This window comes from Stylophora pistillata, chromosome 7 (genome assembly GCF_964205215.1).
Source record: "Stylophora pistillata chromosome 7, jaStyPist1.2, whole genome shotgun sequence".
In the NCBI taxonomy this organism is placed as follows: Eukaryota; Metazoa; Cnidaria; class Anthozoa; order Scleractinia; family Pocilloporidae; genus Stylophora; species Stylophora pistillata.
In genome coordinates, this window is record NC_142525.1 from 7165001 (window position 1) to 7185453 (window position 20453).

A 20453-nucleotide genomic window follows, 5' to 3' on the forward strand; every position below is an offset into this window, starting at 1 on the left:
CGCCCGTCGCATGAAGCTACATGGGAGATTTCCGTGAGCATAAGAGTTCATTTAACTTAAAGGCTTGAGTTCGATTCGTGTTAGTTCTCCAAGTATAAGCTAGACGCGTATAATGCTTTTCCTCTTATTGCGTGACGAGGGTACAAAAAACAAAATAAACAAGTTACGTAACTTCGGTAATCGCTTTCGTCGAAACTTTTACATCGTCTTTAAAAAAGGCAACAAATTTAAACCTTTTTCGTAGTCTGCATAGGGTAGCTGTGACGAAATTAATTCTCAAGCGAAAGTACGCAGTTCTAATAAAATAATTTGGATGTATTAACAAAGTTGAAATGGTAAATTGGCCACCGTAACGATTACAAAAGCTGACGTTTCGAGCGTTAGCCCTTCGTCGGAGCGGATAGAGGAATTGTGGGTTGTGTGTGCTTTTAAAGGCAGAAAATGGAGCTACGTTATTGGTGGGAACATGGCAACGAGAAAAACACGAATAAATTAGTGGAATAAAAAGCGTTCGTTGATCCCTGTGGGATTTGGACTGCCGGTTTGACAGACGAGCTTTTGTTCAAGAGTTTTACGGCTTTCCGTGCTACCTAAGTGTAAGGAAAGACCGCAGGGGATCGGAGGATTAAGGTTATGTCCAAATCAAATTTACCTGAACCCCCCTATAAAGCTTTTTCATGTTGTTATGATCCCCCAACCTCATCATTGGCAGTCAAGTTTTAATAATCATGACTCTGTTAGCCACACCCTCCTGTACCCACTGAAAACCATGTCACCCCCCAAAAAACCAAATTTCCTCCAATTCCTTCCCCACCCCTCACAGGGCAATAAGTAACGACTGCTCCCTTACCATAGAGAGTAATTTAGGTCCTTCTACAGTAAATGTGTCTCCCGATGCACAGTCCACTCCAAATAAGGCACATATATCACCAGCACCGGCCTCTTGCACATCCTACGAAGGAATAACAATAATGGTGAAAAAAGTGGGCTACTAGAATATGTGTTCTATGTGCCTACGAACAGGCCCCAACATTATCAGCACTTAAGGCATTTTACCTCCAATGTTTTAATCTACCGGGAAAATGCGAGGCGTTGAGAAAGCGAGTACACGAGAAGTTTGAAAGGTGTCCAGCGTTAATTATCATTAGTGCCAGACCCCAGGCGAACCTCTCCTCGACTCGAGTCAAATCTTCCCGGTAATAGCGATAAAGAAGGAGGCTACTGTACCATTAACCAGGCCATTTTCCAGACGCAGAAATCCTCTGGTTAAAAAACGTGAGTAAGTGCTGAGATTTAGATACGAAAATTAGTTTGTTACTTTCAAGCTATTATGACGCCTTTTTTCTCAAGAAATAGTTTTCAATTAACCTCAATTTGAAAGTGAGGCTCTTTAAAGCTCGGAAATGGTCTTTCTCTCCTGAGATTGTTAGGTTAGGGGGGAGGTGTAAGTGCACCATTGCCCTGATACTGCTAGCCTCCCGGTTAGCTCAATTGGTTAGAGTGCTGGACTGTTGTGAGGGAGGTCGAGGTCGATGGTTCGATCCCCAGCCGGACCAACACTCAAGGTCTTAAAATAACTGAGGAGAATGCGCTACCTTTCTATGATATCAAGAAATGGATAGACATTCTAGTCTTCTCGGATAAGGACGAACAAACCGTAGGTCCCGTCTCCTGCATCTATTAAATAGTTAATTTGGTTAGGCAGGGAACGTTAAAGAACCCACTCACGAGATTACTGTAATGTGGGCTGGCCTGTTTACTGGGAATTAGGGCATCTTCAAATAAGTTTCCTTTGATTGTTAGTAAAGTGCTGATTCAGTCCGGCCAAAGTCCCCCGAAAAGTATCGTGACGCGCATTCTATCATATCCACATGTTACTTTGCGCAATATAAATATTAAATTACTATATACTATTATACTGACATTAATTCGGCGTGTTTGTCACCCTCTTTTCCTTGACTGCATCGTCAGGATTCAAAAACGACAAAAAAAAATTTTGTACCGTCTTTTCTTTTTGGTTACCTCCATTGTGTCTGAATGCATTCGGACGATCCTTGGCACCTTCAGACGCTTCCCTGTCCGAGTATTTACGATATACGCCCCTCGTTTTAGCATCACTTGGTACACTCTGAGGTAAGTCAGCTGACCATACCTTCCGGCCTGCAAGATAATCGAACAGAAGAAAACACAACTAAACTTCAGTGAAATGGGCTAGAAAATTCAGTATACTTGACTTTCACTGCAGTAAATCTCAAAATATCTCCGCATCTTAGAATTACAATGGTTTTGCTTTTTATCACTCTGTGATTGGTCCACTAAACTTGCGTCACCCTGTTAACCAATCAGGTGCAATAGCACCAGAAATATCTAGGCGAGTGAGTGCTCAGTCTTTTCTCGATGAACTGATTATAGCTGCCATCTTTGTTTTTTTTTCAGCAGGGGGAGGGTGGGGAGAGAGAGAAATTTCCACCAAGGGGGTGAGCGACGGTCATAATTAGGAGAGGAGAGGGGGCGGAGCAAAAGAAATTTCCTCGCCCCCTCCCTCCACCGTCCACTCTTCCTCTAAATCGAATCACTCACTCTCATAACACGCTTGCACTGCAGGCTGTAAATTATTTATTTCAAAGAAGTTGTTTATACACAAAAATCTTCATTATCATCTTACCTCAAGCTTGAAAGCCAGACCCACAAAAGGGTGAGAAGAATTCCTATCACTGCTCATCTCCACTTGCTCCCCGACACTAAAATAAAAAATCTACGTTTTAGAGTTTATTCTAGAAATGGACCACTTTCATAATTGGCTGCCGGATTAATATTCTTTTGTTTAAATTTAAATTAGCCCTTCTGGCCTCGTTCTCCAGTACAAAATTCAATTCAAAAGAATACATTATCTCAAGCGAGGCCAGAAGGGCTAATTTAAATTTAAACAAAAGAATATTAATCCGGCAGTCATTTATGAAAGTGGTCTATAATGCCCCAATGTGGAGCAAATAGGCCCCCTTCAATAATTTTAGGGGGGTGGGGTCATCACGCGAACACCCACCGCTAAAGCCTATCTATGACGTATCGCTAATATTTTCATCTACATTATTTTCTGGTTTCCTGATCCTGACATAAACCCATACTCCAAATTCCTTTGAATTTGCAGAGACGTGAAACAGACTTGTTGAGAAACAAGAAGCATTCCTTTCATAGGCACCTGGGTCTTGAAAAAAAAATCATTTCTTCTAAACGCAGCTGTCCAAAATTTTCTTAACAAGTTTTACGTCATCTCTACATCAACGTATACCTAAAAATGATATCTATATTGCAGCACATAATTTTAACCTCTTACTTTTCAGCATCCAAGGCAAAATTTGTCACCTCAAAAGGTTCAGGCAGGTAATCCACAACACCATCAAGGAGAGGCTGGCGGATAGAAAATGCATTTTTACTACAAGAAGACCTGTAAGCGCGTCGAATATATACACCTTATTACATGGTTTAACATATAATACGCTCGGATATTTTACGAGTTGCGCAGTATTTTTCCTAGCCACAAAGGGGCGAGGAAAGATTAAAGCGATGGGCAAAATGTCCGCTGGTATCATTATATGTTAAACCATCGAATAAGGGATTTATTATTCCACTGTTGTTTCCTTTTCTAGCATTTGGCTCCTTGTTTGCGAAATACTTCCTACGGCCTTATCTGTGCCTAGTATCGATCGCCTGCGCGAAAAACGCAAACAACACGAACGAAACCATTAAAGTGTTCTTTATGACCGACAAAAAAAAAAGCTTAAAAGTTCGTTTCTCTGAAAGTCAAGACTAAAAAACGAAAGAGCCAAATTAGTGTTTGGATCCTTCAGTGTGGCCAGCTTAACACAGTGGCATATTTTCTTCGTCCTCATGACTTTATTTGGCAAAATTAAATAGTGGTGGAATAAGAATAAGCAGGAACATTTAGGGTCCTACTTTTGTTTTGTGTGTTCTCTATATGTGTTTTCTGTGTATTCCTTTCACCTTTGGTAGATGCAATTTGTTTGCTTCACTTTTCATGAGTATCAACACTGTTGGGTTTTGCCGAGTAACACTTTTTTTTCCTGGCTAATCCCAGATTTACAGGGAGTGGCCCTTCTTGTGAAAAAATAAAGGAATGTCTCATCCTTTTTTAATCATTTACCTAGCACAGACTCACCTGGACCCCTTTGTTTTTCAGAGCAGATCCAACGAAAACTGGAGTAAAGCTTCTCTTTATGGTCGCTCGGCGAATGGCAGCCTAGTACAGTAAAAATTTATTCGGAAGTGAATCTCTGATAGGGTGTTTGTTGTGTGAGTCTAAAGCTACCCTACAGTATCATCAAGCTAGATTCAGCTGAAGTTACAGGTACCTTAAGCAAGTACAGGGTGCCCTAAAAACAGACGAACCACTTTCAAAGCACTGTTAAAAATTTCAGTTTTCAAATTTCCAAACACTGCCTCTGCTCCATTTGGCACGGTTCTTTCCTTAACCATTGTAAGTTTTCAAAAGTTGGAAGGCAATCATTTAAAAGCAAGCAATGAAGTGAAAACAGAACCTGAAATTTTAGAGGTGTAGAGTTCTAAAAATTCTAACAATTAACTAGAACCAAGAGGTCATGTGTTAGCCCGGTTTCCATTCGCAAGTTATTCGCTCACACAGTACTAGTGCCCAGGAACAAATACGGTTATCACGGTACTGTTCGGCATCTCACATCATTTAATGTTTTAATTAGAGTTTATAATAGCCTTATTCAACCACATTTTGATTATTGTAACGTAGTGTGGGGAAACTGTAACAAAGGCCTTCCAGAAAAACTACAAAGGCTGCAAAATCGGGCAGCTCCCATCCTAATGTCAGCGAGCTATGATAGTAAGGTAAAGTCTGTTTACGAGCCTAATGGCCCATTAGGCCGGTGCTTAACTCCGGTTTCTGTAGGATGAAGTGACTAGGAGTATTTCTACTCCCCCCTGGATGGGATGCCAGTCCATCGCAGGGTTACCCTCAGCATTAAATTGCCAGTACCCATTTATACACCTGGGTGAAGAGAGGCACTGTGAGAGTAAAGTGTCTTGCCTAAGAACACACAGGTAATTTGGATGATTTGTTCCAGGCGCTAGGGTTGCGAAGACTCTACTATCAAAGATTGGAACAGAAATCTATCCTAATGTATAAAACATTACATGGTATGACACCTGATTATCTGAGATCAAGATTTGTATATCGTGACAGTGTAAGTGCTTATCGTTTAAGGAATACCGAAAACAAATTAGTTCTTCTACAACCTCGAACTATCTCAAGAGAAGTTTTTTATACAGCAGAGCTCAATTGTGGAACAACTTACCTGTAGACCTAAGACAAGCGTCTTCGTTGACTGATTTCAAATCTAAATTAAGTCGCCACAGTTTAAAGTAAGATCTTAATTCTAAGTAAATTTTAGACACGGCCTCCATGAAAAGCAGAATTTTTTTTATTTATTTTTTTAATTTGAATTGTTCTTATCAAATTATTATTGTAGTTAGATAGATAGGTTTCTAGTATAGAATTAACTAAATCAACTGATGGAAAAACCGTGTATAAATAAAGTTATCCTATCCTATCCTGTTAGGTAAACGTATTAAAATGATGGGGGATGGGGGGGGGGGGGGGGGGCCTTTGATGGCACAGCTCCTGAACCAGGATAGGTACTAGCGAGAATTAGTGGCTTTTCTTCCAGAAAAACGTTGCATGTGTAACAGCACTACTGGTTTTCGAAGAATTTATACAATTTCAACTTTGCATTTCAACATTTTCGCAAAAAATCTCCTAAAACCAATCAAAATGCGTGTATAACTCAGCTAATTATAAGAGAGAGGAAATCTGTCAAAATAAACAGCTTTATCCATCCATCTATCCATCCATACACCAGACATAATATTTTTTAATACCTACAATTAATTGTTCTTCTGTTGGTGGTATCTCCTCCAGAAACATCTCCCCAAGTGTGTCATCCACATCCGCCACAGTTTCTGATGAATACAAACCCCGGCATTTAAAAGACTGTAAAAACAGCATCATGCAGAATGCTACAAACTCTTTTTTTACTGCACTTTAGGTAAAAAACGGGGGCTGTAATGTTGCTATGGTAACCTAACACTACAGAAGTTACAAAGAGAACTTGTTAGAAAATGATTTGGCATGTTTTGATTAAATTTTAGAAGAAACAAAATGTATTGATCCATCAAAAAAATTTGTTACAAAATTATATAGAACCACCCTAGGCTCTCGTTTGTAGCTGAGGGCCTGGACATAAAGGACTATGAAAACCCACTAAAATCATTGGAGTTTTTTTTTTTTTTTTCAGTTCAGTGCTTTGACACTTTCCCTTCCAAAATTCTCCTTGCTGTCTGCCATAGAATTCCTAGGAAAGACAATTGTTACCATTGGAGAATTTAGTATTGGATCAACTAATAATCTTCTCAGTGGTATTTCCATTATTCTTGCCACTTGTCTGCATGATATTTTTTTGAAGTTCGTGGGAAGAAATTCTGTCTGGGTCACTTATGGGAATTAAAGGGTTAACCATGTACTAAGTATTCTGGAATTGTGTTGGTTCCACTTCATCTGACCAGCCCAGATAATTTACCCTGTTCGCTTAAGCTCTCAATCCATCAAATTCAAAACTTGAAATAACCGGGACTTGATCACTGGCAATTTCCAACTCCAGATGCAATTTATTCAATTTCTTTTTGGGTTCTCATTGGCTCTCAGCAAAGTTTCCTTTGTTCTTATAGGTCATAAAAAGTGCTCTTATTTGAAAAAAAAATCCTCAAGTTTAACCTATCAGCTCTTGTCTTCTTGTCGTACACTCATTAACCATGTCTTCAGGGATCACACCCTCTACCACTTTGGACCTGTTAGTTAATAATAATTATAATCAGCAATAGTTGTAAAACACTGTCAAAGACAATTACCATTTTTTGGATAAAGCTTTTTTTCTAGTAAGGGTAGATTTTAGCCTCAGTGTATTGTATCCCAATAATAACAGGAGCAGGGTCCTTGAATTTCTAGCCTTGTGATTTGCTAAACAGAGTCATGTATAAAAAAAAATAAAAAAAAAAACATAAAATAAAACTTATGAGAATGAATAATCTTACCCATGATTTCCTTCAAAGTAATAAGCCTTCCAACGCACAAGATCAATGACTCCATTTACCTCTGATTCCAAACCAATCGGCAACTGAGTGAAGGCTGCATTGTGTTGCAGCTTTGCTCTGTCATGAGTGAAATAATTTTTTTCACCTTTTAATAGGAAGTTTCTCTGATTAAAGACTTTGTGATAAAAAATTAGCAATTTACAAAATGGTTTTTCAAACCTCCCAAGTCATTTTCAAGTTGTAATGAAATATAAAAAATTATCAAATAAATTTGATAGTTAAAAAAACAGATGAAAATGTAACAAGCATCTGAAATAAGATTTTCCTCAAAAATGGTGGGTGATCATTTCCATTTTTGGCTTTGGTCTGGTCTCTTACAAATGACAATGCCATCCAGGGTTTTGACACAGTTGTGGAAATTCTATTGCAGCCCAACAGTTTACTTGTTGAATGCTACACTCTTCAAGTCATTTTTTTTGCACTCACTTTGTCCAGTTTCTCTTTGTAAAATCCATAAAATTTTTTACCTCATTCCTTCTTTGTCACTAAGTTTTAACTTTAAATGGAAAAAAAATGTTTCCACATACTTTTCCCTCCATCATCCCTTCCCTAGACCTACCATTTTCATCTTAAGTATTTTATATTTTGAGGTACACAATCAGATAAGAAGTTTGTGAAGAACATTATGTAGTGTAATGTTCCCACCAAGTTGTGTTATCATTAATATGTGGCGTATATGTGCACGATCCTTCGCAGTAAAGCACTATTTAAGCAATAGTGAAAATCAGACATGAAAAAAATTCAGGCCTGTACGGGATTCGAACCACTGACCTGCGAAGGATCGTGCACATATACGTTTCCTAACCGCAGTTCATATATATGTATTTCATATGTTTGTTGTTTGATTTATCTACGGGTTTATGTCGAATTAATTTGATGGCCTGCTCCTAGTTGGCTTGTTAGCTCAATTGGTAGAGCGCTGCACTAGTATCGTAGAGGTCAGTGGTTCGAATCCCGTACAGGCCTGAATTTTTTTCAGGTCTGATTTTCACTATTGCTTAAATAGTGCTTTACTGCGAAGGATCGTGCACATATACGTTTCATAACCGCAGTTCATATATATGTATTTCATATGTTTGTTGATTAATATGTGGATTCATATAAAGTAGAACATTATCAGTATTTTCAAAAAACCAAGATGCTATGCTTGTAACATGCCACTATTCAAACAAAAACAACCAAGAATCAAACAACAAACAGTTTGACCATGTTTACCTGATTTGACTTAAAACTCTGTTTGGATTTGCTCCCATTCTGCAAAAAAATGATAGAAAAAAAATATGCATTACTTTAATTTGTACTCAAATCATATCATTCAAAATACAAATTAAATTCCTTTTATCATGGAAAATTCTGAAAGGAATTTTAAGTGACAACAAACTTTTTGCATGCCAGATGTTTATAGTAGCTAAATTAAATTTGGTTCCTATTGTCCACTGCCTATGGATAATGTCGGGTTGGTCCAAACTAGGTTCAAATGCAAGATGTCAAGAAGGCAAAGTGCAGAGATTCTGACAGGTTAAGCTTTTAAATATAACAAATCTGCAGATCAGCAACCAGTGCATTTATTTCAAATTTAGGACAAGATGGAGGTGCTTCTTCAAAAGAGGATAACCCTTTTTTTTCATATTATGACCTAATAATTTATGATCTTCTCATGGAAGAAATTTGCGTGTTAACAATACAACTTTGTAACGATAATTGATCATACAAAACTATTTTTGATAATAGTACAGTGTACAATTATTTCAAACTGAAAATGAGTGCCATGAATGTTCAGGCTACTTTACAATTCCACAGTAAAAAAATTTCACAAACTGATCACTCATCTGTAAAAGACATTGAAGCAAAGGCACTTTTTTCCATTCAAAATCAAAATACTTTACTAATATTGGCTACATCACTCAGAATACTGACTGTGCTCAAAATATTCTTTACAATTTAACAGCCACACATACTAAAGTTAATCTTACAAAATTGTTGCCCTACCTTAAAAACTAATTTTACTTGTTTAAGACGGAGAAAACTTAATTTGTGGGGAGGGACGTTTGTAGAAATTTTTTGCATATAGGAATTTCAAGGACACTTCTGTAAGGGGCACTTAGCGGAGGCTCTACTTTGAGGATTTACAGAAAACCAAAATGTCCAATAAAAAATAGATTCCTCACCTGTCGAGTTTATTGATGAAGGCAATACAGGGTACATTATAACGCTTCATCTGACGATTAACTGTTAGTGTCTGACTCTGGTAGCAAAACAAACAAAATCATAAGCAATGTAAGAGCCACCAATTCTCTAGTCTCTGACAGCATCTACTATCTTTTCAATAATGATACTTGGTTAGATACAGAGTGGGAGATACAGAGCAGGCTGTAGAAAGACAGCAAGATGCCTTAGTCTTTACTTAGTCTAAGGATATAACAAAACTAACCTGCACCCCTCCAACAGCACATAACACCAGAATGGCACCATCAAGAACTCTCAAGGCTCTCTCCACTTCTACTGTAAAATCCACATGTCCTGATAAATGAAAAAATAAATTGTCAGCAAAGTTATCAAAATTCAATACTCTAACTTAACACTTCCGCATCATAACTACAGGTACATTTGTATGTGATGAGAGTTCAAAACTTTATCCTTTCTCACCAAAGTAGGATTCTCTGTAACAAAGCTGCAACAAGTTCTGGATTAAAGCACCTTATGAAATGGACAGAGTACAGGACATGTACTGTGTGGGGAACTTGCAAACTGATGTAAACAAGTTCTGGAAAGCGCCTTAGGAAATGGATAGAGTACAGGACATGTACTATTATGGGGAACTTGCAAACTGATGTTAGGGTGTAAAGCATCAACAGACTCACCTGGTGTGTCAATGATGTTGATATTTGTATCTTTCCAGTTAACATATGTTGCTGCAGACTAAGATAAATATTTAGAGATATATGTATTCAGTTATATCAACAAGTACATGAAAATATAAAAATAATATCACTTCTATAAACAGATGGTAACAAAACAACAGAACTTGTGCTGTATCTAAAAAATATTATCTTCACTACGCTTTGCAAACATTCCAATCACAAAAAATTTAAGAGGCTGCAATGTTGCTACCACAATCATGTATATCATCTCCAAATTGTACATTCATATGATTTTTGTTTCTAGAAGTCCTACAGCAAAAAAAACGACCTTGAATTCAACGTTCTTGGGAGTTGTAAAACGATTAAAAAGGATCTCTCCATAGCCAGGCTCCATATTCGACTGTGGTTCTGTGAAGATCAACTATTTGATGCCACAGCAATAAACATTATTTAGTCACCAATGAAAGTAATGCCTAGAAAAATTCAGGACTGTACAGGATTTGAACCCATAACCTTTGCAATACCAGTGCAGTGCTCTACCAAATGAGCTAACAACAAGCCAACTGGGAGCAGGTCATTTTGTTGGTTTCTAATAAACCCTTGAGTAATGAATGAATGACTGTGACTATATGAATATTATTATTTATTTACATATATTTGAACTGCAGATTAATAAATAACAATTACTTCTTAATATCTACCTGTATGGTTATTCCTCGCTGTCGTTCCAAATCCATGGAATCCATAGTGGCCCCTACATTGTCTTTACCTCGCACCTGGTTAGAAAATGAGGATCAATACCAACAACAAAATCCCATCCATTTAATACATCAACATTATCTTTCTTGAGCAAAGAAACTGTTTCTCTTCAATAAATCATTAGAAACCTGAGATATACTGTATTACAGTTCATCAACTACAGTAAGATTCTGTATCTTGTATTTTCTCATTTGCTTGTCATAATTATGTAGTCTGGTCGTGCTGGTGAGAGTTGAGCCCTGGAAAGGATTGTTGTTGGTAGCAATGACTCTAGCCTGCAGTGCCGGCGTATTTTGGGCGCACGAGTGCACATTTTCGTATTAGGCCGCCATCTTAGATTTGGTAACTGTGGAGGATTGGGGCGAGGAAATATTTGCCGAGGGAGTAGGTGTCAAGTGGAAAAATGGGCAATGGGGGAGAGGGAGGGGAAGGAAAAAATACTTTTAAGATGGCGGCCTAATACGAAAATGTGCACTTGTGCGCCCAAAATACGCCGGCACTGCAGGCTACAATGACTCATGTTTTGAAAACATCAGCAGAAGCCATAATCGTTTGACTCTGGTGATGACTTCCACAAAGGTTGTCTGTTGGAAACATGGAGATGCCCCACACCAGAGCAATTTTGTAATCTTTTGAAACCAGATACTTGTTTTGTCTGTACAGTTATTACTTGATTGATGGACACATGACGTTGACTACAATGATTGCATGTGCATTAGACTTTGATCAGTCCTTTTTCAAAGAGAAGACAAAGACAAGGTTGTGTTTACAAAGTTAGTAGGTTTACGATACCAGGTAAATTTTTTTATATATTAGGACGATTCAATTAAAAGAATCAATCGCAAATTCAACAAGACTTGAAGTTTTACAACACAGGGATGCAGCTAAAGTTTTTAATAGGCTGAAATCTAGGAATGATAGGCCTTTGGCATGCAGTACCTGGGGGGTCCAGGGGCATGTCCCCCGGGAAATTTTGAAAATGCGTACTCGCAGAGATGCATTTCCTTGATTTTGGGGGCAAAATCAAGGGCATTCATTATTTCCCATACATGAACTACAAATGCCGCTGGCCATTGGGCCTGCAAAATAGACGATGTGATGCGAATGATGCGATTATCACACTGAGTGAAGTGTTTACAATCCTTTCAGTTCAGGTAAGACAGCAATTAAGGTGTAAAAAAACGAAATAAATAGATAACAATCTTCTGACAACATTTAAAATCATTTTGGAGAAAGAAGTAGTACTTTACAACCGAAAAAATCGCATTCACGGCTGGGTAATTTTCTCGGCTTCCGGCTATTATCTACATCCCTGCAACATTGTCCAATTTTTTTGTCACTGCATCTAACAACAGGTCCTCCTCTATAATAATTTGGATATATCAACTAAGTTGAAATGGTAAATTGGCCACTGTAACGATTACAAAAGCTGACGTTTCAAGCGTTAGCCCTTCGTCGGAGCGAATAGAGGAATTGTGGGTTTTGTGTGCTTTTAAAGGGAGAAAATGGAGCTACGTTATTCGTAGGAACATAGCAACGAGAAAAACAAGAATAAATTAGAGGAATGAAAAGCATTCGTTGATCCCTGTGGGATTTAGACTGCCAGTTTGAAAGATGAGGTTTTGTTCAAGGTCCTTCTCCAGACTCATCTAACCCCAAAAATCAGATAGAATGATCATATATCATACATGTAACTACAACTCATAACACTTCTGCTACTAAGAAAATACAGGTGTCTGACTGCACCGTCTGAGTCAAAAAAAATTTTGACCAATGTGATGACAAAATATTGTTAGTGATTAGAGGACGGAGCACGTTACTCCATATTGATTTGTTAAATTATGTTCAAGCAAACCAATTTTCTCAATTTATTCTCACCTCATGCATTTGACTGATTCTTCCAGTGTAAAACAACAGTCTTTCTGTCAGTGTGGTTTTTCCAGAGTCAATATGGGCAGAGATACCAATATTTCTAATTTTTGACACATCCTTCAATCAAAATAAAGGAGAGATTGCTGTTTTTAATGCACGCAGCCAAGGCCACCAATGTTGAAAAAGCACCCATCCAGAAATAAATAATTCCACAAGGGGCCTGCATGTATAAAAGTAATGAACACTGCAGAAAAATCAAGGCTTTCCCTAGGTAACCAGGGTTCTTGCTAAAGATTTTCATAGGAGGTAAAAAATAAGAAATAGTAGGTAACTTTGTTACCTTCCCCCATGCTGGGGTGTGTGGGTCACACAGGCCTCCATTAGGGTCTAGGGGTAGGTTTTCCATGTGTGGATGCCATGTTGCCAACTGCGACATTTCTCCAAAAATGCTGGGCTTTTTCACTTAACCGTGAGAAGAATGGAATGGAAAACATGGTGGAGGCCATTTCATGAGGTGACTGCGAGGGATGAATTTGGTCAAAAAAGCAGGATTTCTTTAACCCATTGACACCTGAACCGCCCGTAACCGCCCGAACTTCGCGATCGCCTCGCGCGAGAACGCTTTCCCCCCTACCTCCCATACTAAGTGGAATTTTGTCCCCAAACTTCCTCTATAGTTTGGAGATCAATAAGCCAATCAGAATCCGTTGTTTGCGCATATATTTTTTCGACTTTAGGGGGTACTAGAGGGGCATTACTCTATGCGTCTTCACTAAATGATCAAATTTGAAAATATGGCGTCCACGCGGCCGACCCTCAAAATTTTCAGGTCGGATTTTTCGTTCATTTGCGATCGAGTTAGACCTTGTGGAATTCAGAATGTAAAGTAACAATGCTATAGAATACTCTACTTGGAAAAGAATGGATATCCAGGTCTTAAAAGTGACAGAATAAGCTCTCAAGTCAATGACATTACGATTCTCTAAGGCGATGCGAATTATGGACGTAAAGTGAAAACCGAACTTTCGGACTTCAAGCAGGGCCTGGCGACAATTTGACGATTCGATGGCCCGGTAAATATTATGTTTGAGTAACAATGTGTTCAAAAAGTATAGTTTAATAGAAGATTTTGCCTCAAATCGAAGTTTTTTCAGAATTTTCACCATAACGCTGCGCAATTTCTGGCCACGAAGGCAAGTAAACAACGATCCAAGCATGATGAATTTTACCGCGTGGGCTTTTTACACGTAAGAAATTCGTACGTTTTTCACTTATTACAGTAAATCAAAAACTGTTTTGAATAAATCTGACGTCCCGAAATATTTCTTGGCCATTTTAGTCTTGCTTCCTATTGATAGATTCCATGAAACTTGAGATCTCTTCACTCACGGACAAATTTGCATATTCCCTTTTGAAATATGATCCACATGCCTATTTTCACACATGCGAAAATATTTAGCGATTTTTATCTTTCATCTTGATTTTTGAGTTAAAACATAATATGCACCTATCGCTTTTTTCGCCGGAAATAAGTTCTTTAATTAGTCCTCTTTCACTGGAGCTTTTTTTCGGAAAAGCTGATTTTTAACAATTTACTGCGCATTGTGTTTGCCTTCTTGGTTTCTCCAAAATTTTGACTTTTCGTCGGCACGTGTTACACGTAAGTGTCAATGTGTTAACATAATTATGGTGTATTTTCAAACCAGTAACATGTGATAGATATCTTCTCAACATTGGTTGGAAGGAGGAAATAGATATTTTTCCAAAAAAAATTAAAAAAAAAAATCATTGGATAACTTCAGTAAACATTTCAGTCCCAGGTCTCAGTGAAATAGCTGGTAACATTTACTTGAACAGCTGGTATAAAATAACCAGTTACCAGCTCTCAACATGAACCCTGAGTAACATAGTAGCAGAAAATACAGAGGTAAACTCAGAAAAACCACCAGGATTTCTTCAAAGGCAGGAGGGAGTCACACTGCGTCAAACAGAGGGCACACAACAAAATGCTATGTTGACTGTGACCCTGTGTTTTACTCCGTGTGACAAAAAGAGGCTTACAGAGGTGGGGTGGGGGAGTTCACAGCCACCCAGAGACCTCCCCCCCAGCTACATTCTCAAAAGTATCGGGATAATATCACTATTCACGTGGGAATAAAAGACAAGGTAGAAGAGATGGACAAAAATTAACATCGGTGGACATTTAATTTAGTTAAAAACTGTTTACATTCTCCGAGGAGGTTGTGTACCTCAAATAATATTAAAGTTATGAGCACTTACCGTTACTCCAGACGCGAAAAAACGAACTTTAACCTACAAAAAAATAAGAATCTGTTTGTAAGATTCAAGATAAATTAAGAACGAAAGATAAGTACAAAAAGGTCAAATCAAGTACTGCAGTACAAATAAATGCAGCTTTTACTCCCTTAGATATTGTATCGAACTCGATCTGGAATTAGTCTTTCCTTATAGATATCAAAATACAAGAATGACAATTCAAAATGATATTATTCCTTTGATTTCTGATTCTATCGTTCCTTCGATCCCAAAACTTCCAAAACCTCTCATGTAAAACAAATCGTATTGTTCGAGAAAGACGTGCGATTATGTAATTAAGCTTTTCACTTCTTCGCGATTGAGAATTCTCGTTTCGTTAAAATTCATTAAAACTAATATAACGGTTCGAACACCAAGGTTAAAAATCTTACATTACGAAAAAGAAGGTGAAGTCCAGATCGCTGGATCAACAGTGTCGTTAAACCCATTTCTCGAGCTAAAGCATTACAGTCCGTATGTTTCAGGGAATTCTTCTAAGCAGCTTTCACCAGGCGCACGTGAACCAGTGAGCGCATGATCAGACAATACCTACTGCTGCTGACCAGTTTCGTGGAAAAATGAGTAAGCAATCTCCAAAGACAGTATGTTCTACTGCAGTGGCTTGGTTGCTAAGGGATCGGTCATTATTTATTCCCTGAGGGGTGGGGTGGGGTGGAGTAATTGGGGAGATGAGAAGATTTTGATTGTTCCAGAATGAAATTTGTCTGTGCCCCATGGAAAAATGTACTCAACGAAAACTTACAAATAACTTACTATAAAGACATATATTTACCTTACAGTGGATAACTTTACAGGCATTTAAAAAAAAGACAGGACACTGCTTCTTATAGAGTAGACATAAACATTGATCCACAGGACTACATTTCTACACAAACCCCATGAAATAACTCGACATAATTTACGTAACATTACGCAACGATATAAACATGAACCGCAGGTACACATCGCCGCCCGGGTGACAACTAATGAAACGTACAAACACGTTAACTAACAAATTAACATGTAAAAATAATACACAAGAAACAACAAATGTGAGAGTAAAGTGTCATGTCTTGCACAAAAACACAAACATATTGACACGGCTAGGTTTAGAACCCAGACCTCTATACCCGGGGTCTAGTGTCCTAACCATCAGGCTACTGAGACTGACTCTGTGTTTTTCTCAGCTCTGTAATATTCATAAGTTCCTCTTTCCCCCACACCCCCCCTCCCCGTTGTCATTGGCATTAAATCGGCATTAATTCATCTATAGTCCCCCGATATCTCCTTTCATAATTCCTTTGTTAGAAGGCGCAGAGAGGTGACAAGACATTGTTTTTCTTCGTTAGCAATTCGAAGCTCTCCTACATGTTGCCGGTTTTGGGATTTTGCAAACTAAAGATCTCCCTGACTGATTAATTTCACTTCCTATTGTTGTCATCGATTGTTTGGCCATGAAGCTGACTGTTTCAGGTAAAATCTCGCGGACCAAATCTCTGACTCTATCAGTGTGCGTGACACTTGAATAATAATCATATAAATCGATTTCAAACAAGACTGGCTCTGTAAATCTTAGAGTGGTATGATGCATAAATTCTTGTGAGCGTTTGTCGTGAAACTTGTACTGTCCAATAATTGTACCTCGGAGATAAGTGGAGATCCCAGCACGGTGCATTGGAAGGACGTGGCTGTGATAAAAAAACAAAAAACAAAACAAAACAAAACAACAAAAATTCAAATGCTTTAGCGTGCACCACGGTGACAATGTTGGTGACAGTAGATCTTCGTGTCAAATTAGTCTGTAACTGTGAGTTATCAAAATTTCAAAAATGATCAGCAAGAAAAAGACTGAAAACAATTTATGATAAAAGAAATGCATTCTACCCAATCCTCTGTTACGTGACGTGATTAAAGGCAAATATATAGGGTTTTCCCGCATGGCAGAGATTCACGTGCGCACATGTCAGACCTGGAGGATAACATGGATTCAAGGTACACTGATCAAGTTGTTGGACAATTCAACCATGACAATGAAAAAAGAGAGCAATTTTAAAGAAAGTTGCTTTTATGAACTGATTGAATAATGCAAATTGGCCACTGTTAAGAGTTTCTAAACATGACACTTCGGGCGCGGGAACGAAAAATTAAGATTGAAAAATAAAGGAAGCGCTGTCTCGAGCGTTTCACTTTAAGCTTTTTCATAACCTCTCTTTCCTCTCTCCGCTGACGAATTTGTGATTGCAGTTACACCATAATACAGGTGACCACATGATTTAATTAGAGGCTGATTTTGCTGGATACGTTGCTCTACTTGTTTACGCGATTTCATTTTAAACTCTTCTACCACAGTGGACGGTTAAGGTTATTTCTCTAACGTATTCTCTTTGGAAATGAACGGAAATACTCTTGCAAAATCCAGTGGATGGTGAATCTCCTAAACGACTGCAGAGAACCCATCACTGAAACAAACCGTTCTTTTACTTTTCATTTTATTTTGGGCTAGACTGCAGAATACCCGACCACCCATTTACATGTCATTAAATAGGAATAGCGTCTATTGTGTTATGCCTCGTTCTTCAAAGCCTCCCGACACATGTAAATGAGGTGAACAGGTAGTTTGAAGTTGATCCGTGTTTCAGTTGCACAGACGCTGGAACAGGCAAGCGTTACCTGACAGAAATACCCCTCTCCCCCCACCACACCCCGTCAGAAAAGAAAATAATAAAAACGTATTCTGTCTTATGTTAAGCCTCTCACATAAATACTGACAACAGTCATTGCTCGCCCTCACATTTTGCCCCTCTTTTTGTTTCATTCAGTTTTGAAGAATTTCTCTTTTTTCCTAATCACTGACGGCTTTTCCTAAAATACTGACATGAGGGTTTAATGTCCCATGGAAAAACAAGAAAGGAAAAGAACGTGCCGACAAGAAAAGAAAACATGGACAGGATCAATCGGGAATGAATTCAAAGTGAGAATAATTTCATTAGGCCACTCTTACGCCATTATTTACAGTCACATCAGTCAACCTCGTTCCCAGGGCCTTTCCCTTAGTTGGGGGTGAATGAATGAATGAATGAATGAATGAATGAATGAATGAATGAATGAAAGCCTTTATTTAAAGAGGGTAGCACTTAATAGTCAGAGGCTAATAAATTTGTGGCCCCCACAGATTACACAACTATATAATCAGATAAATATCTAAGCTAAAATATGTAAACATTTAAAATAAGCATTTCAAATAAGACAAGATTCAATTAAGAAGATATTATTAAATAGTAAAATCATGCAAACATTGTTGTTCCTTAAAAATCTTGGCAAACATGTTCTTTTTAAAACATGCTATAGAATCTAGTTTTCTAATTTCAATAGGTATACTATTCCACAGTCTTTTAGCCGAAACAGCGAAAGAGCGTCCTCTCTCTGATTCTCTTTTGTATTTAGGACAAACAGCATTAATGCTTGAATATCTAGTGTTGCGGGAGTGCCGCTTATTATTCAAAATTAGGTGTTCATTAAGATAATTCGGCAAACGCCCATTAATTCGCTTATACATTATTATGCATTTATCTATCTTATGTTGATCATAAAACGGAATCCAATCTAGCTTGTTAAACAAAGCAACTGATGGTGTCGTGCGATCGGCATAAGAAATAACTCGTGCCGCACGTTTTCGCAATCTTAAGACCCAATAAACCGACTCTTTGTCGCAATTTGCCCAAACCACGTTGGCGTAAGACATAACAGGGCGAATAATGCTATTATAAAACTCAAGTCGCTGTTTAAGAGGCAAACAGGCTCGAATCTTAGCAGTATTGCGATTCTAGAGGCCATCTTTTTACATATTTTCTCAATATGTTCATTAAATGACAATTTGCTGTCAATTTCTACTCCTAATAAGGTAGCACAATCCACATTATTCAGCTGTTTTCCGTTTACAGTAACAACTATGTCACTTCCATTTATGTCAGCCACACATCTTTTCCCAGTGATCGTAAGTACTTAAGTCTTGCCTTCATTTAAGGGGAGCTTATTTGCTGAAGCCCATAATTGAATTTCAGAGACAGACTTAGTTAGGGATGAACTTAAGTTGGTTAAGTTTTTCACATCCGCAAAAGCGTTGACAGTCATATCGCCTTTGTAAAGGTCCAACTGAGCACTTGAATGCAAGGGCAAATCGTTAATAAACAAAATGAAAAAAAAAGGATCTAAAATACTGCCCTGAGGGACTCCATGCAACATCAAAGCTTCGCTCGACTCACTCCCATTTACACGGACAATTTGCTTCCGATCCGACAAATAAGAGTGACACCAGGCAAGTTCCCGGGTGAATATGCCGTACAGCTCCAACTTGCGCAACAATAGCTTATGGTCCACCATGTCGAAAGCCTTTCGATAATCGACCAGGACCATGCCGCATACATGATTGTTATCTAAGCCGAACAAAAGCTCGTCACTAACTTAATTAGGTGGAGGGGTGGAGCTTGAGGTGGGAACAAAGGACAAAGGCTTTTGGAACGCGGTTCTCACATCCGCTAGTGACGCACTTGACTGAGCCTCTTACACTTACACTTACACTTTATTGATGCTCCCTAAGTGGGCTTTTCAGCTCAATAGAATAAAAAAATACAAATATATAAATTAATTGAGAATGTAAATACAATAATATTATAATTACAAAATATATATCAATAATATAATATATCAACTTAATAAAACATTTGCAAGATGACGTCTAAAATTCCTGGGGCATTTTAAGGACTTAATGTTATCATTCAAGGAGTTCCAGAGTTTGGCTCCTCTGAAAGCAAAGGAGCGCTGTCCTGTTGACAGGCGACATAAAGTTATATCCAAAGCACCAGATGATCGAGTTTGTCTATTATGGACTTGAGAACGTGATTTAAACATATCAGCAAGATAGTCTGGAACAAGCTTGTTAATACATTTGTGCATCATAGTAGCATCATTTAGAATGAGTTTCTCTCTAATAGGAAGCCATTTCAACGATCGCAACCCATCCGAAATATGGTCATACTTTCTTAGTCCCAGAATAATTCGCCCAGCGAAGTTTTGGACTTTTTGTAACTTGTCAATATTGCCGCTGCTGGTATTACTCCAGACAGTTGAACAATATTGGAGTTTACTAAAGACAAATGAATTTATTACTAACAGAAGTGTTTTCCTATCCAGGAGGTGCTTGATTCTGTTAATTTGGTACAATTTAAAAAGGCATTTAGAGGCAATCTCAGTGATATGTTGGTTATAACTGAGGTGTGTGTCGAGAAGAACACCCAAGTCCTTAACGACAGGCACAGGTGTTATTTCCTTGTCAAAAAGTGTTATACTGAATGATGACAGTTTCTTTAAAAGTTGTGGTAATCCAACAGCTAGAACCTTAGTTTTGTCCGGATTAATCAAAAGAGAGTTTTTACAGCACCACTGAGATATTCT

At 38.1% G+C, this 20453-nt stretch overlaps 1 protein-coding gene across 7 annotated transcripts in view; it reads right to left on the minus strand.

Moving 5' to 3' along the window:
* LOC148726424 (elongation factor G, mitochondrial-like) overlaps positions 1–15526 on the minus strand; it is a 16901-nt gene extending 1375 nt beyond the window's left edge. Inside the window, exons 1-16 of one of the 7 annotated variants that reach the window (XM_088728081.1) lie at positions 15395–15526; positions 14967–14999; positions 12693–12803; positions 10757–10831; positions 10056–10113; positions 9626–9714; positions 9363–9439; positions 8410–8448; positions 7135–7251; positions 6818–6891; positions 5930–6006; positions 4178–4258; positions 3335–3408; positions 2666–2741; positions 2023–2160; positions 851–952 (exon numbers count right to left, since the gene is read on the minus strand). In XM_088728081.1, the coding sequence (XP_088584207.1) occupies positions 851–952; positions 2023–2160; positions 2666–2741; positions 3335–3408; positions 4178–4258; positions 5930–6006; positions 6818–6891; positions 7135–7251; positions 8410–8448; positions 9363–9439; positions 9626–9714; positions 10056–10113; positions 10757–10831; positions 12693–12803; positions 14967–14999; positions 15395–15451 (1278 nt within the window). In that variant the 5' untranslated portion in view covers positions 15452–15526. Of the gene's footprint in view, positions 1–850; positions 953–2022; positions 2161–2665; positions 2742–3334; positions 3409–4177; positions 4259–5929; positions 6007–6817; positions 6892–7134; positions 7252–8409; positions 8449–9362; positions 9440–9625; positions 9715–10055; positions 10114–10756; positions 10832–12692; positions 12907–13026; positions 13142–14966; positions 15000–15394 lie in introns of those variants that run through there. The other 6 variants (XM_088728086.1, XM_088728082.1, XM_088728080.1 and 3 more) reach the window with 6 other exon arrangements.
* Between the last annotated feature and the right edge of the window lie 4927 nt (positions 15527–20453).